The sequence below is a fragment of the Strix aluco genome, chromosome 9, assembly GCF_031877795.1.
Source record: "Strix aluco isolate bStrAlu1 chromosome 9, bStrAlu1.hap1, whole genome shotgun sequence".
Classification (NCBI taxonomy): Eukaryota; Metazoa; Chordata; class Aves; order Strigiformes; family Strigidae; genus Strix; species Strix aluco.
The window spans coordinates 4346706-4363519 of record NC_133939.1 but is presented as its reverse complement, the minus strand read 5'-3'; the positions used below and the strand labels follow the sequence as shown (position 1 = coordinate 4363519).

Here is a 16814-nt window from a genome sequence, read left to right as displayed (position 1 = left end):
ACAGCCTTGCTCTTTTGCAGATCAGACTGGCTGGGCCACAGAGACAGAACTGAAGCTGGGCTGCGCAGTGTGGATCACACCACTTCTTTGCTTCCCGTTTATGTTAAAGATACAAAGATGGCCTGGATGCCAGCTGCTTAGCCAACATCTTGCAGGGCATCTTCTTTAGCAAAACATCGTTGTGTTGCGTTCTAGTCTGATCTTGCTGTCGCTGCAAAGACAAGTAGGAGGAAGTTGTGTTCCTGGCACGTGTGTGTTGGAAATGATGCCATGTTGCATGTTAGTAGGGGACAGGGCACCTCTGCAACTGCATGGCGAGGTCTTTCAGGGTCAGTTCTGCCCAGGAGACGCTAGTGCTGGTGGCTGCTAGCCCTTGTGGCCCCGAGGAGCTGTCAGCAACCTCTCAGCATGCTGGTTGTTGGTATTTCCTGGCGTGGTCCAGTGCACGTGAGCAGAAGCTTGCTCTCTTGTTGTGCAACGGTGCCCAGCAGAGGGAAGGGCATTGCAGAAGTCTCTCCCCTCTTGCAGTGCTTTGCCCATCTCTGCCTGTTTGAGAGGCTGCACACTGTCACGGAGAGCAGCTCCCAAAGGGCTCCTTGCTAAGCTCAGCCCAGAACAGGGAGATGCATCCCAGACCAGGGTTCCTGTCCTGCACTGAGCAATGAATGCTTCAGAGGGTGCCAGAGTGGCTGTGGAGGAGAAGGGGATGTTTGGCTGGGAGCAGGCCTGAGGAAGGTGGTTGCGATGCACCAGGGCCTTGACTTGTAGAACAACCCTTCACTTGTGCTGCTGGGACATGGAAATAAAGCTGTTCAGGGCACATGGAGAGCATCCCTGTAGCAACAGAAGAGCCCCAGGCACCTGTTCCCCAGATGATGTTCTGTTACCTGGGATGTGAGACCAGGTTTGCCCAGGATTCCTGCATATTGCTGTGCAGCTGCACAGCCCACTGGGTCTGTGCTCTTTCAGCTGCAGCTCAGGGGGTGTTGAATGAGCTTGGGGGTGACCTGGGGATGCAGAGAGACCCAGGAGTGAATTACTCACTGACCCAGGCCAGAGCACCCTGGCAGCCTGGGGCCCAGAGCCCTGCAGGCAGCCCAGCAGCTCACCACCAGCAGACACCTGTAAGCAGTTGGTGTCAAGTGGCAGCACAGATGGAGTTGATACCTCCTGTGTCACTGTTTTCTGGTGTTTTCTTTGATATTCCTCAAGTGCGTTCTCCAGTCAGCTCTTGCATCTCCCGAATGAAGTTTGCAAAGTCACATCTGAAGTATTTTGACCCGAGCACAGTAATTAGTATTGATGTTGTCATCTACTCAGTTTTGCTAGTTACCAATTTTCCCATCAATACATAGGATAATTCTGCTGTCCTTGTGCATGTACAGCGTCTTCAAATCTGGAGTCGTAACTTCCGCTTGTGATGCTAATCTGCAGAGGAAAAAAAAAAAAAAGATTTAAAAAAAAAAAAAGCCATAATGGTCATATCCTGTGATTCAGCTGCAGCTTTTCATTTCTTCATACAGGATCCAGTTTATGGAAAAGGGAAGCTCGGAGAAATTCAAGGACTTGTCTTGGGAATGCTGGACACTTTCAACTATGAACAAGTAAGTTGCATGTATTTCTGTTTCGTCCACTGCCCTATACAGGGATTGCTTTTAGCTATCTACCCTAGTACTTTCTCATTTGCCATTTCTCTCTGCAGGACGAAGTAAATGGACATGCAAGTGATTTATATTTGTGTGATTGGGGGAAGGGGAACGAGTTTGTATTGCTTACAGACAGATGGCAAGTGAAGGGACTGACAGGTACATGGCAAACACTTCTGTAGTTCAGTTAAATGTACTGGAAGGATGAACAACTGCTTTTTTTCCAGCTCATCCTGCAATTAGGGATTCAAAGGCACAAAACCAGTATGTTTTGTCTTTTTATGCGGTTTTAAATAAGACCTCTTTTAGTTAGGCTGTTCTGCCTCTTCCCAGTGGTAATGCTGCACTTCCTTTGTCACCTGATGAGATTTCTCCTTTATCTCACTCCTGCCTTTCTCTGTCCAATCTTAAATCCCAGGCAGCATCCAAACTTCAACAGTTTTCTAAAACTCCTTTTCCCCAAAACAGAACGCACAGTCTTCCTCCAAACTCACCCTCCCTCTTTCTGCCTACCATATGGCACTGCCCATCCTAGCTACTGCTCAGGCCTCTATGCAGCAGCATCCAAATTAAAAATAAAATGGGCAATAGCTTTACTGTAGAGGGCTGAACATGAAGAGCCATTATCTCTGTTTGAGTTCTTGGTAAAGTTCTGCTCTGAGCAGCACAGGTCCTCTGTCATTGCCTGGCAGTTGTTTGGTACAGGCTGCATGAACCACTAGTGCAATCTCTGCAGCCTTTTGTGAGTTGCTGCTACAGAGCATCGATAGATCACGGACCAGAGCACCTATACCTGATACCTGTTGGTGCTGAAAGAAGTACTGACTGCTAAAAAGTAAGGGTATTTTGCTCTTGGCTTTTCAGAAATGGAAATCTCAGTTGGGAAGGACTAGCAGATGAGAAGTTCAGTGGGTTTTTTGTATTTTAATTGTGATAGTGCATTTGAGCTTTGATTTTTATCAGCACATTTCCCTAAAATGGGGAATGTAAGCAGTAGCTTACCAAGTAAAGGGAAAAGGAGGATGGTCTGGTATGGAAGATGACAAAATGAGCCTACCATCTCTCTTTTAATGCTCTTTGACAAAAATCAATAAAGGACTTATCTATTTAAGAGTGAAAAGATACTGCCTCCATTAACATGTGATGAAAGGATAAGTATTTTGAGGGCAGTGGCTAGAAAGCATAAAGAGAAGCAATTTTGTTGGGTTGGTTTTCTCTTAGTAATCAGCTGCTAAGCTGATTATGAAGAATTGATCAGTATGGAGTTTCTGCAGTCTGGAGATGACAAAATGACCTGGTTATTCTGTATATTGTCTTCCACACAGACTCTTTTAGAGACAACTACGAGTCTTTTAAACCATGATCTCCACTGGTCCCTGTGTAACCTAAGAGCTTCTGTCACTAGAGGGCTTACCCCAAAGCAAGATTACTGCTGCATTTGTCTACAACAGTACAAAAGAAGGCAAGAAACTGCTGATGAAATCATTGTTTTCAGGTAAGGGGGTAGGGTCACAGCTGTGGTCATGTTAGTAGTTCTAAAAAAAAAAAAAAAATTTTAAAAAAGCGACTGGTCTTTGACTTGCAGAGGTATTCATGTGTATTCCAGTAAGCTTGTATCCCTGCTCCCTTGCACTGTAAAAGGGCTGGCTAATCAAAGCCATTAGAGACAGCCTTCTTTGCATGCAGCCAGCTCTGTATCAGCTGGAAAGAACTGCCTTACAGTTCTGTGAGAGCTGTTCAGTAAGCTGTCCGTTTATCTGTCATCTCTCCCAGCAATGCAGTTTGTGCAGTTGCAGCACCCTGGGTTCGTTTGCCTGTATTTGTACATCTCGGATCTACTTGCAGTCCTGACTACCTACTCTGTTGGCATCTCCAATGTTCCTCTCTGTGACCAGATGGCTGTAAAATAAGACAAGATCATTATTACCATAGTGTTATGATCTGTAGCTGTATCGGCAAATGGGCATCTACTGTTGTTTTTGCCAGTCTAGAAATACTGCAGCAGAGTGTGAAGGTACCAAGGGAACGTGCACACTGCTGATGTGTATTTACAGATAACCAGCCTTCTTTTCCATTGACTGGTGACCTCCCCTCCGAAGCGTAGAGCTGTTGAGCTATGTTACCCTGCTTTCAAGCACCTAGCAGAATTCTTCTCTTTACAGCTGTGGCCACTTGTACCATTCGCTGTGTCTGCTGAGTAAAGAGTGTGGGACGGTAACTAAGGGCCTGATGAGGTGGATGTGCTATAAATGCAACTCGAGTAACAAGGGAGGAAAACTGATCGAGAACTTCTCAGAGCTAAAAAAAGGAAGTGGAGCATCCTTGGCACAGGTAAGGTTTGTGAGGCGGTTTCTCTTCAAGTAAACTTCGAGCAGTGCTTATAGACTTCGCCACTTTGTTCTCATGTCTGTCTTTGCTTCCAGACAAGCCCGTGATCAGTAACTGTCAAACACTATCAGCAGCTAACTAGTCACGCTTAGGAATGTCATTTTGTTTTGGCGTGGGCATACAGAGCTGTGGAAGTAATGGAAATGTGTTCGTCCAGAAGGTCTGGGAACTGCTAGCCAGTGTGAGGGGGAGCTGGATGCTTGCAGCTGGTTGCCTGCTAGATGCATCCACTGTTTTGTCTTGTTTGTGAGAGCCTGAGGACAGTTCCTTTCAAACTATTTTTAGGTGTTTTTTATATAAAACTTGTATTCAAAGCTGGCATGTTCCTTGTGATTGGGTTGTGGAGCCTCCATTCTACCTTCCTAACAGATAACCTGGCTCTGGGTAAAAGATGTGGAACTGATTTGACTCGCCAAGGCAATGTTTTAAGAAGCTTGTGTGTAAACAAGACCGATGCAGCTAAATCTGGGTGAGAGAACAGATAACGAGTTAATATTTATTGTCAGTATTTGTGTGCAAGAAGTTTCACCATCCCCAATTCAAACAGAAGTCCATCTCAATATGCATGCTTCTGTATTTTCCCTGGCATGGTACTGTAGATTGTAAGCAAAAATGGCAGGTAGCTTACTGGGCTGTCTTTTAGGGATATTGCACTGTGGGGAGCTGAGCTCTGCTGCCCTGTGCTCCAGCGAAGGTGGTCACTGGCGGGGGTTTGTTACTAAACTCCTCAAGGTACTTCATGCATTTGTCACCGCACAGATGCATGCAAAGCAGTGTTTTTTCACTTCTGAAACCTAAGTAATTCAATCTTGGAGTATGTTTTTATAGTAGTACTGTAGTTTTCTCCTAGTAGATTATTTCAATTTCTGCCAAATCAATTCCGATCAAAAGATAGCTAACAGCATTAGTCAACTTCCATCAGCTTCTGTATTAACAAAAAAAGAAGCTTCCTGCTTGAAGGGGGGCTTGGGGGAAAAGTAATCTGTGAGGAATATATGGAGCACAGTGCAATCTTTGCAGTCAAACTTATATAGCGGCAAAGAAAAACTTTCCCAGGAGATTGTAAATCCACTGTGGTCCAAACAATCTGCTTACAAATGCTCATCGTTTTGTGTACCATCCTGCTCAGTGAAATATGCATACTGGCTCTAAAGTTAGACAGATTCAGCAGCCCCATATTTTACCCTCTACACTTCTGCTCCAAAGGAATGTGTGCAAATGGGTGTGACAGACCAGGTTTAGCTTTAGAAGCTAAAGGCAAAATTAAGTACTAAAACTATCATTCACCATTAAAATGCCTGACATTTTATAGCAGTGCCTTATAACTTGGTTATCACTGGATTTTCCATGGGCTAGTCACAGGGAGAACCCCAGTGTGTTTTAATGACAGTCTGGATGTACCCCATAGCAGAATGAAGTGGAAAATGCTCCAGGTGACGTGGGAATGATCAGGACAGGGAGAAGATGCTTCCCCCTTATTTAACTGATCTGTCTCTAAAAGTGAGGGACTGGCTGGGACTCAGGGCTTAAAGGGAAACCTGGAAAGACTGGATGGGGAAGAAAAAGAGTTACAGCACAGATCATCTAGCACTAGCTAGAAAATGTCCATGCCAGACCATCTGAGTGTGCTGGATGCTTCCCTGCTGCCTGTCATGTGTTCTTGGCAGCGCAGCCCATCTCCTGCTCCGCACACAGCCGGCCCAGTGGAGCTTGGCTCTGGCTCTTCAGAGCCCAAGCACTGCCTCAAGCCCCCCTCCTCCTCCTCCTGATGTCCCAGATCCTCTCCAAGTTTGTGATGTTCCTCACATATTTAAATTATAATATTTAACTGTTGTACTCGCATGTGATTAAACTGTTGCACAGTCAGATCTTAAAAAAGCTGAGTATTTTTAGACTTGGCAAAAGACTGTAAAATCTCTAGCTTCTCCAGGAAGTTTGTTTGTTTAACAATAGCTGCTCAGTAGTGTTAATTAACCCTGTGAGGTAACGATTCATCTGGCCAGGCAGTAGTCTGAGTTACAGAAGAAGCTTTTTCTTTTGGGGGAAGTGCTGAGAACGCGCAGTGGAGGAGGTGGGTGTGCCTATTGCCTGGCTCTGCTGGAGCCAAGAGCAGAAGGGTGAGGAGAGCTACCTGGGGCACAGAAGTCCTTGCTGGAGGCAGGCTGGTGCATGCCGGTATGGCAGGGTTTGCTCTTGTGCAGCCTCAAGTAAATTTAAGCAGAGAATTAAGCATGAAAACAGCTAAGCTCCCCGTGCTTGTTTTGACATGGCAGTGGTCTGTGCAGAATTGAGGTCTGTTTGAAAGGTGCATTTTCTGCAGTAGCCTGGCAGATAATGCATGATGCTGCAGAGAGGAGATGCAGGCAAGCAAAGGGATGGAAGGAAAGGGGTGACTGCAGGGCTCCCCCCCACCCTGAGCCACATTCATGTGTTCCCAAGGGTCTTCCTCAGCCTGGATCCAGGATAGCAGCGGTCACTGCTCTCTGGTGTCACCCCAGGCGCAGAAGGGATTTATTTCTGTTTGTCACAAGGTTTGTTCAGCCTTTTGGTGCTGCAGTTCTCTGGTGGAGGGCTTCTCTGCATTCCCTCTCACTGCCGCCGACACCAGGCACACCCAGAGGGCTGTCTCCGTTCAAGCTGCTCTTGCTACCTCAGCTGGTGTTTCCGCGAAAAAGGAGCAGGAAATCCCAGAGGAAGGTTACGCTGACACAGTTGTGCTTCCAGCCCTGCCTTCCCTAGGCCCCAGAGAGCCAGCTCCAAAGCTTCTGGAACATTTTACATATAGATCTGTGGGGAGGGTATTTCTTTGCAACCCCTTTGATGACCCTGAAAGGTTAGTCTGTCTCTTGTCAAATATCTAATGTGTGTTTTTTTTTTTTCCCCACAGTGAAGTCTTCAGTTTAGGTATTTATTTTCTTAGCAGGCCTTGAATTAGGACTAGATTCATACTGAGAAATGCCACTGAGCATCTGGAGTGCATTTCATAGTACTGACTCTGCTCTGCTGAAACAAAGACTGTCAGTTTGAATTTTGCAACGTTGTTGAGATTTATATGTGAAACGACAGCCCAAAAGACAGTGTTTTCTCTGTCCCTGCTTTGCATGCATGACTTCTGTAGCAATTGCCTTGAAATTGGGGGAGGTGGAGAGATGCCACAAGCCAGCACTGAACCGTTATTGAATCTGGTGATAGCATTTATTTAAATGGAGCCTTGCTGTGATGAAGCCTTGAGACATTCTGCCCCAGTGAAGGGGAACAGCCAGAGAAGGGGAAAGTGACTTTTTCCTCTGTTTTTGCTACCAAAAGATTGTGCTTTCCGTGTTATCCCCTAACCCTTGCTGTCTTCCCAAGGGTCATCTTCTGGGTCTAAACTGATCATCTTTCCTCTCTTCCTTACCTTATACCATAAATGAGTGTTAAAAGACGTGAAAGCTTGTGTTTGCGGTGGGTTCTTTTAATCCAATTTAAAACTTGCAGTGCTTTTTTGTGTTGTGGTGTTTCAAATTAACTGAGGCATGTTAGGTGAAAGCACCGTAGCTGGGCTGCTGCCTAAAGGCGTAAGTGAAGTACTCCTGATATCTTAGTCACTGATCTCCAAAACTAATTTGCCTTGTTTCAGTGAGCTAGTTTGTGTTTTCCATTTATTCTGCCAGCATGCATACTCATACTAGGGACTGGGGAGAGGAACACAGTCTTGGCTCTTGGGCCATAAGTTCAGCAGAAAATGCCGTGAACCCCTAAACTGACATGTTGTGGTTATTCCGTGTTTGAGAATGTGCCTAAGTTCTAAGAGCACTGTTGTTAGAGCTGTCCAGATGACAAATATGTTTTATTCAGGAGTTTAATCCTGTCAAGTCACACCAGGATGGACAATGAATGGAATCCGTAGTTAATCCGGTTTGTCAGGCTCTACCTTTGAGCTCTGTTCTGCAGCCTGCTGCCAGCGTCCCTCTTTGCAACGGAGCCTTCCATCCAACCTGGAGCTTCTTGACCGACTTCCACCCATGAGGTGTTGGCACTGTAGTGTGTCACTTCACTGAGATGTTAAACATCCCTCTGCAGCATGTCTGTGTGCTTACAATCGGGTAAGAATGAAGGCTTAGGACGGTTTTTTTCCCAATACTTCTTTTAGAGCTAGACAAATGTTACATGACCTCTGTCAATCAGTAGACAGAGCCAGTTTTGCTAGTTCCAGTCACCATCAGTTATTAGCCTGACTCCCAGCAATATCAGAATTTTCCAAGGACTTTATAACTTTGAAAGTATCCAGGTGTGATTTCCCTGCCCCCCCTCCCCCCAGTAACAGCAAACAGACAATTAGCGTTTCATACAGTTACAAGATTGTGCATTCTTCTCTGTAGAGAATATTCCCACATATGCATTAACTGAGAAAATGCCCAGTCCTTTAGCTTTGGAGCTGGCTTTGGTTGTAGATTCCTTAACTTCTTCAACAATGTGTGCAAAATCCATGTGAGGAAGGAACTAGAGACACTTTGTATCATTGGCCTCTCATCAGCAGAACATCTCTGTGTTAAGACTTCTGGTATTGGAGACAAAAGTGATTTAGTAAGAAGAAAACTCGGTGCAGGAGTCTTAACTAGCAGGTAGAGGAGGACGGGCACCAAAACTAAAACTGAATATAAAATACAACTTTAAAGAGACTAATTTCAAAACCATAATTATCCCTTAGCAGCTTTTAAACCAAAATTGATTGTTTTCTTGGACTTTTCATTTGGGGTGGGGGTCTAATTTGTTTTGTTGGGTGTTTTTTTGAGAAAATCAGACTGACTTGGAACTATTTCCCCTGGCTTTCATATATAGCAATCTGTAACCTGGCAGAAGTTTCATTTTCCTGTCTACAATCTTGCACTGCAGGACCTGTGCGAGGCTAACACGAAGCAGACACAGCTGACTCCCAAACTGCCTAAAGCCAAGACCAGTGAGACTGGCTGCCCTGCGCTCCTAGGGTCACCTGGGAAAGTGGTGTGTCCTGGTTAAGAGAAAAGATGGCAAAATTTCACTGGGCAGTCTTTGCTTTGCTTTACATCTCAATTTCAAAGAAACTATTCCTACGGTCTGATGAAAATTTCCTCCCTTTTAATAAAACATTTCATATCTAGGAGGATCTGTAGCACAGACTCATTTTAATACAGTGACAGATGCTGGGCTGTGGCAGCCTGTTGATATTCCCACTACCTGCATCAGTCCCTGTTGCCAGGAGTTATGTGTAGTTTAGCATACTCATCCCAAGCTGAGAAAGTACCAAAAGGGTTAAGAAGGGTGCAGATGACATCCTTCTGATGTTCCTCTGAAGGAGGGGAGCAAAATAAATAGAGGCTGAAGTTTTGGTTCAGTCTGTAGTTCCCTGATGGGGGGGTATGAGAGGGAATGATGGTGTTTGCTGTAGCTGAGGGTGTCACTGGCTGTTCTGGGGGGTGGCTTTCAGAAATGCAGGTGGCAGATGAACATCTGTCTCTTGTAAATCCCTTAAATGGAAAGCTGCAGTTTCCGTGTTCCGCCTCCCTCCCCATTCCTTTTACCCTCACGTTGCACAATGAAACAGTATGTTTTGTTGGTTTATATGTGAATTGAGCATAGACAGGCTTGGGCAGCTGCAGCTGAGCTCCCAGGGCTGGAGTTGTTCTTAAGCACATTATAAACTTCCCTCTTAAATACCAGTAACTTATGGCTGCAGTGGTGTCAGGAGCTACGAAGGGGAGAGATAGCAGAGGCATCTGCTTGGGTTTTCTGTAAGGTTTGGGGTCACATTATCAATAAGCCTCTGGCAGCAGGGGTCACTAATCCTTCTTAGACCGAGTAGGACTTCTTCCTCCTTCTACATGTCTTTGCCTTCACTTTAACTTCCCTTTCTCTCCCCAAATTCCTGCCATTGAGAGAGCACTTTCACCTCTTGAGTCTTCTGTGGCTGGCTCTTGTGGGATGCTGTTGAACAGCCTCTTAGCTCGTGTTTAGAAAATGAATGATTTGCCTTCATGCATGACACTTCTGTCCTTTGGGGTTCAGGCACTGACCTGGGATCAGCCTGAGCACAGGCCTGTTGTGCACCATCTTTACGTAATGTTTAATCCATGTGCTGCCATGCTTGCCTTGAAGCCTGCCACATTATAAATAAACATCTCATCTGCTGGGCCACAGTGTCCAGTGAGGATATGTGGTTTTGTGCTTATCTAATTAATCCTGAACAACATTATTGCTCCTTTGGCTGAAGGCATCAGCAGAAGTCCAAGGGAATATTCCAACAGTGCCTGGTGTAAGCACGAGCTGCTAAACAGAGCAGCTAGCAGAGGGGGAACGGAGGCATGCCAGTGTGTTTCTAGATATCTAATACAGACAGTTCTTCCTCCTTTCTCCTCAGTCACTGCAGTATCTGACATTGCAGCAGCAATGAGTCTATTAGAGCACAAATAAGCCTGTCCTCTCCCTTGCCTTGAGTGGGAGGTTTGCTCCTTAAGTTCAGCTAAGTTCAACTGGAAATAAGAGACGTCTGCCTTTCCCATTCTGCTCCTGAAGAGATCAGAGGACAGAGCTGTAGTGCAGACTTGTGCGGCAGATTGCTTCTGCTGTAGCAGTGCTGAGGGAAGGCTGCTCTGCCATGGGCTTTGGTGAGTCAGTGCTTCTGTTTGCTTGCAGCCAGCAGGTCCTGGTTTCCCCACCGCTGCCAGCCCCGGCCTGCTGCCAGCTCCTCTGCACGCTCGCAGAGGGAAGGGCTGAAACCCTGGGGAGGCTGGTCTTGAGGCACCACATTCTGCTGCTGTCGCACAGCTACAGTGCCTCTGGGATTTCCTCTGAGCAAACGTTTGCCCACTTGCCACGTTGCCCAGAGTGACTTGCGAGACTCCGTTTCCACCTCCGCAGTGATGGGCCGGTCTGCGTCTGTCCCGTAGCAGTGGTGCATTACTCTGCAGTAGCTCTGCAGAGGTCTGCAAGCGTGTGAGGGATGTCCTGAGGTTTTTCTTTAGTTCATTAACAATTTTGTCATGTTAATGTCATTCTAGTGACTTTGGGTCAGAGCAGCTGCCTGCCTTGCTCTCTTTTTGGTTGATTGTTCCGGGTTCCTGGGAATACCATGAAAACAGCAGGTTTCTTAGTTTTATATTAATTGGCTCAACTCTCATTAAAAAACTGAATTTGGGTACCTTTTTAATGCTAGTTGGGCCATGGTGAAGTAAGTGTCCGAGTGCAGGGGAGGAATGGCAGAAGGTGGACTTGGTGGCCATCGCCTGTGGATTTGGCTCTGTAAGTGAGAGAGGTGGGTTTTGCCTTTATTCCTGGGAATTTCAAGCCTTTATTCCTAGGAATGGCAGCAAAGTCTTGTGGTTTTTTGGGGGTTTTTTTGGTTTTTTGGTGTTTTTTTTTTTTTTTAAATGGTTGGAAACAGAAGTGCTGAGGTACTAACAGGCTGACTCCTGTTCTTACCTCTGACATCAGAGTGGTTCCAAAGAACGTTTATCAATATGGTGATAGGCGCTTTATATATATAAAAAATATATATATATAAAGCTTTCCCCAGGATATCTGGCTGTATCTGCCCTGTGTTATGGAGCAGACCCCTGGGGGAATGTGGGGCTCTGATGCTCTAATTGATGTAGCACTATCTTTTGTGGGAAGTATGGCTCTGAGAGGCAGCACTTGGATCTCTTGGCGTGACTGTTCACAGTGCCTCTGCTTACAACTGCTGTATGATCTGCTTTGCTTAGGCACTAGCTGATGATGGATTTTGTAGCTGTTAAATTAAAGATAATTGCAGGCTTAGGAGGACTGTGTGGTGACTACCAGAGGGGGGTGGAATATGTGCAAGCAAAATGTGCAATGGAGATTAGCATTATAGTGGTGGGATCTATGAGAACTGTAAACCAAAAAGGAATCTTTCTTCTCCTTGCTGGCCCAGCTCTCAAGGGGATAAATTGAGCCTCTTGGGTTCTGTGTCTAGTCTGAGGCCTTTCCGAGGGGGCGTAAGGACTTGGCTGGAAATGCCTTAGAGGTGCCAAACTGCTCTGTACTAACATAGACAGTAATGAGCTGGCTGCCCTGCAGTGGCACTGGAGGCAGAGGCTGTGTCGCGGGGTGAGTGAGTGGGCCGAGTGGATTCCACTAGCGCCTGAGTGCTGATGCTGGACTCTGAGAGCCCCCCTGCAGCTCTTGAATGAAAACATGCCTTTAGTGACACGGTTAAAAAAGGAAAAGGCCTGACAGCAGTTGTTTCCATGACAACAGGAAGAATTGCCTGCAATATTTCAGCTCATCAGCCTGGAGAACAGTCTGATTGATAGTTACATACGCGTGGTAGAGAGATAGCAGAAGAGGGGAGGCCAATTACATTGCATTTTCCTTGTCCTTGAATGCCTGTGGCCACAGCAACTGTGGAGGGCAGTTTTTCCTTGCTTTTTGGTTTTTTTTTCCCCAAGTGAGAATGACCTGCGTGTCCCTTGGAAGCGCCTGTACCACCTGCCAGCTGTGGATACGTGACCCTCACTGTCATAGGCTCTCTGGTTCAAAGCCTATGTCATGGGTGCAGGGAATATGGACATTCGGCTCCTTGATTGGTGATTAGCAAATAGTTATTTACCCTATAAAGAGTATCTTGGAGGGGGAAGAAGGGAGTTTGAGCACATGCTTCCAGCATAAGCGATCTGTACTCAGGACATTCCGCTCTCCTTGGATGAACGTCTCAAAGGCAAGATGCACGTGGCTTCAGGAGAGTAACGAAACGATTCAGGCTTCAGGAAAGCTGTGGTGGGTTCAGTGCGTCTTCCCCCAGAGCACGCTCCTGGGCTCGCCAGCTCTGAGCCATCTCTGGGACGTTCACATGATGAAGGGGTGGGTGGCCAGACTCTGCCCTGGCTGCACTTCGCTCACAGCGGAGTCGGGAGGGGACCCTCTGGTGGAGGAGCTGCCAGAAGAGAGGGACAGGTAAAGGTGCTGTGGGAGAGCGTGAGAACACAAACCCAAGGGGCTGGGTAAAGCGTTTTGCTGAGGGACAGGATGGCTCTCAGGTGGAGCAGAAGGCCCTGCCAGTGCAGGGTGGTGGGCTGCTGCTGGCGGGGAGCGTTATGTCACCTGGGGAAGCCAAAGCTGGTGCTGGTGCTCTGCATGGTGGTGGACCCATCTCCCCACAGTGTTTGTGCTCCGGATTTTGTCCGCAGTCACTTTCAAGGCAGCTCACTTCAGTTGATTTTCATTGCCCAGTTGCCAGCAGGGTTTCCTTTTTTCCTTGGGTAGTGATTAAAAATTGAATTAAAGACTAAGATAATGTGATCTCTGGCAAAATGTTGTTCCTTCTGCCCCCAGACCTTACCCCTTGCAGACCGCAGCTCATTATCCACTTTGGGCAGGGCTGCTCAGAAGGAGCCTTGTCCAAGGGACCTTTAGCTCTGCCCGGGACATGGGCGCTACTCCGGGGCTGTGAGGCAGAGCTGCAGTGCAGACTGCAGAGTCCCCAGCAGCAGCAGCCACGGGCTGTACCTGAAACCTGGATGGCAGCGTACCCCAGGCTTAGGATAACTGCAGGCTTTAGATAATTATTGGAGCGTGCTTTCAAGGGTGTTTGCTGAGTCTTGCTGGCTCTTGTCAAGAGCTGACGGCGAGCTCTTCCAGAGAAGCTTGGGAGCCTGTCTCTGTAGCATGTGCTTATTTCCCCAAATAGTACTGGGAGTCATCTTCACAGAGCGTTTGAACGTGTTCTTCAGACACACCATAAAGCATGAGAAGTACGGAGCAAGCTGGGTGTTGCACTGCAACCCCACAGGAGAACACCTGCCCTGGGAGCAGGGCCTCGCTGCTGGTCGGAGCCTCTAATCGCAGCGAGGAACATGCTCGTGCCTGACTGGGGCTGGTCCCGACGCCTGGTGACCCTGACGGGCTCTAGAGGAACAGGGAAGGCCCCTCTGCCTTCGTGGGGCCAGAAGTAGAGTCTTAATTCTGGTTGATCACACTCTTTGAAGGCAGCAATACTAGTTCTTCATCTTGGGCTTGATCCATTGCCCGAGAGAGTTTAAAGTAAATGCAGCTTCAGTCAGTACCCACTGGTAGGGTTAATAGCCCTTGGGAAATGTATTTTGGGGAAAATATTTGAGAATGAACATTGAACATTCCCTTAAAAATAGATCCCCGGAGACAACAGATGCCAGATTGCTGCTCATGAGGGAGGCTGTTCTCCCTGGCTCCTGTTGTAGTTTCTTGATGATGCTTTTGCTTTGGAATATGAGCAGAAACATTCAAAATAGAAACATTGTGATGTGATAAAATGGAACAAACCTACAAGAATCCGTGATGCTCTGTCATCTCTCCCTGGGATATGTAAATGATGCCTTTTAAAGCAGTTTGAGTATGTGTGCAGCCCTCCTTGCGTTATGCTCCTGTTGCAGGCTGTGGTGCCCCTATTTGCAATTCTGTTTGTCCTTGCCTGCAACTCTGTAACTGCCCCGTTGCTGCTGGGGGGACCCTTGTACCCAACTGCTGGTACCTCCAAACGCTGACACGCACAGTCTGTGCTGGATCACAGCCTGCTGCAGCCAGTGCTGCATCGGGACCCGGCAGGGAGGCTGAGCGGGCCAGGGAGACTATTGGGAGATGACGAGAAAGGACTGGGGGGAGCTGCTGCTGCCTGGGGAGAAGCCCAGGAGAGGCAGCTCCTCCACAGAGACCCATTTACTTCTCTTCCCAGCAGGCTGTGGGGGAGTTCTCCCATCCCTTTTCTTTGTCTCTTTTTCTGCCTCTCCTTTTCTTTTTCTTCTTCCCCCAAAGGTAACTTAGTACTCTTTAGTCTGTCTGCCACCAGCTGCAGACAATAAGTTATTGTGGATGTAAGGGTATCTCTGTCCTTTGTGCAACAATAGGATTTTGGTTTTTTTCCCAAAACTAAGGTGCACACAGTGGCTTCGAGCCAGAGGAAAGATGGTTAAAAAAGCGCCTGAACAGGCTGCGGACCAGGTGCTCCAGCCAGCATCTCCAAGGACAGGAGCAGGGATGGATTTCTGTGTATATGAACGTGACATCTTGTTCTGTGTTGTTTCTGTAACCTTCTCACTCTCTTTATCAGGCAAGTTCAGAATCTCTGTTGGATCCTCAGCAAATCCAAGCTTTTGACCAACTCTGCCGACTCAACCGAGGAACCTCCAGAGTACGTACCATCTGTTTTCCTTTCGGTTTTAAATTGGTGAAGGGTGTTTTGCATGTTGTCACGCCAGATATCAGCACTGGCAGCGTGGGCTTTGGCTTTTCCCTTGGGTTTTGTTTAGTGCTGGCAATTGACTGTGCGCGGAGCTGGCTGTTTCACATCACGAGGCAGCCACGCTGCCTCTGACAGAGCTGGGGAATTCGCTGGCAGTGAAACCATGGAAATGCCTCTGGCTTTGGGGCTGGGCCTGAAAAGTGTCCACGGTGTGAGGTTTCTCTTTTTAGATTTGCAAATAACCTCCCCTCCAGACACTGTGCAGCTCCCAGGATTGCACAGAAGGCTCCCTCCTCCTGCCTCCCCCCCTGTTGTCCCAAGCAGAGCACAGCTCCGTCTGTCCCTTGCATTTTCCTTGTGCCTTCTGCCTGTTTTGGCTGCAGTTGGCACTTCCAGCTCTTTCTGGGATTGTTTTTCAATTATGTAACTTTAAAATAACCTGGAAGGGTGTTAAGTTCAGGACTGTTGTCCCACACTGAGGCCTATAGGGTCACTACATACCATAAATACCATTTTCTTTGCATGTGTTAAAGTTGTTCTAGTTGCTGCAGGAAAAAGGTGAGCCCCACATGAGCACTTTGCCTTTCTGCACCTTGCACGAGTGCTTCTAGGCAGCCTGCCCAGCTGCCGGACAGCGATCTGACTGGGTTTTGTCTCGCAGCTGGCTCTCCTGACAGAACTCTCTCGTGGCCATGGTGGTGAAAAGCACGGGCTGCTCAGCGTTTCCCACGGTGACCCAGCCACCAGCAGCGTCTTCCAGAACGAGAACTTCCAGCTCCACCTGGCTCCCCCTCCACTGGCTGAAGACTAGCTCGTGCTCCTGCCTTCAGCCCTGGCAAGGCCACCGTTGGTTCCAGGTCGTGGTGCCGGGGAGCCTTTCCACCACAGCGCTGGGCTTTGCCCCCCCTCTGCCGCCTTCCCCAGAGCCCGCTGTGCTGAGCTGGGGGGTTTGCAGCACTGGATCATCTCCCAGCTCCGCTGCTGCTTCTCCCTAAACCAAGGCAGTGGTGGGGCAGCTGGGCTGGAAGCTGTGAACTCTGGGGGCAAACCCAAGCGTGCCGAAGCACCGCACAGCGCTGGCTGCCTGCGCTTCACCCGGAGGCAAAGCCTTTGCCAAAGCACTGAGTCAGCCCCGCTCCCCTGGAGGGGCACGGCCTGTCCTGTACCCAGAGCTTGTGTTTCACCGTGCTGTGGTGTTTTGGTGGAGTTTAAACTGTAGTAAAAGCAGCCGTTTTGCAAAGGCCTGGCCTGCTGTCTCAAGGCAGCAGCCGTGGGGTCTGAGGGCACAGAACAGGCAAACCTGGAAAAGGCTGAAGAATGCAAAAATCAATACGTGTGTGAGCAAACTAAGCTGTGTACGGTGTGTTCCTACAAACTTCCATTAAAAAAGCCCTTGGTTGAACTTCCCTGCGTGAGCTGTGCACGCGGGGAGTGGGTAAGGGGGCTGCTGGTTGCACAGTGCTGCTGCTTGCTGTTTTTTAGGACGATTGCCACTGAACCCTGGTAGAGAAAAATGCATCTTGTCGCTGCGGGTGAAGCACAAGCCTCCCCCCTCGCCTTGTTGTACCTATGTTGGGGGGCTTGGGGGG

At 47.9% G+C, this 16814-nt stretch overlaps 1 protein-coding gene across 4 annotated transcripts in view; it reads left to right on the top strand.

The window, feature by feature from the left end:
- The window catches only part of VPS8 (VPS8 subunit of CORVET complex), an 86165-nt gene extending 69538 nt beyond the window's left edge, over window positions 1–16627 (top strand). For all 4 annotated transcript variants that reach the window (XM_074833481.1, XM_074833480.1, XM_074833479.1 and 1 more), the window contains 5 exons: window positions 1524–1604; window positions 2972–3141; window positions 3809–3977; window positions 15094–15174; window positions 15887–16627. In XM_074833481.1, the coding sequence (XP_074689582.1) occupies window positions 1524–1604; window positions 2972–3141; window positions 3809–3977; window positions 15094–15174; window positions 15887–16036 (651 nt within the window). In that variant the 3' untranslated portion in view covers window positions 16037–16627. The remainder of the gene's footprint in view (window positions 1–1523; window positions 1605–2971; window positions 3142–3808; window positions 3978–15093; window positions 15175–15886) is intronic.
- The last annotated feature ends 187 nt before the right edge of the window (window positions 16628–16814 follow it).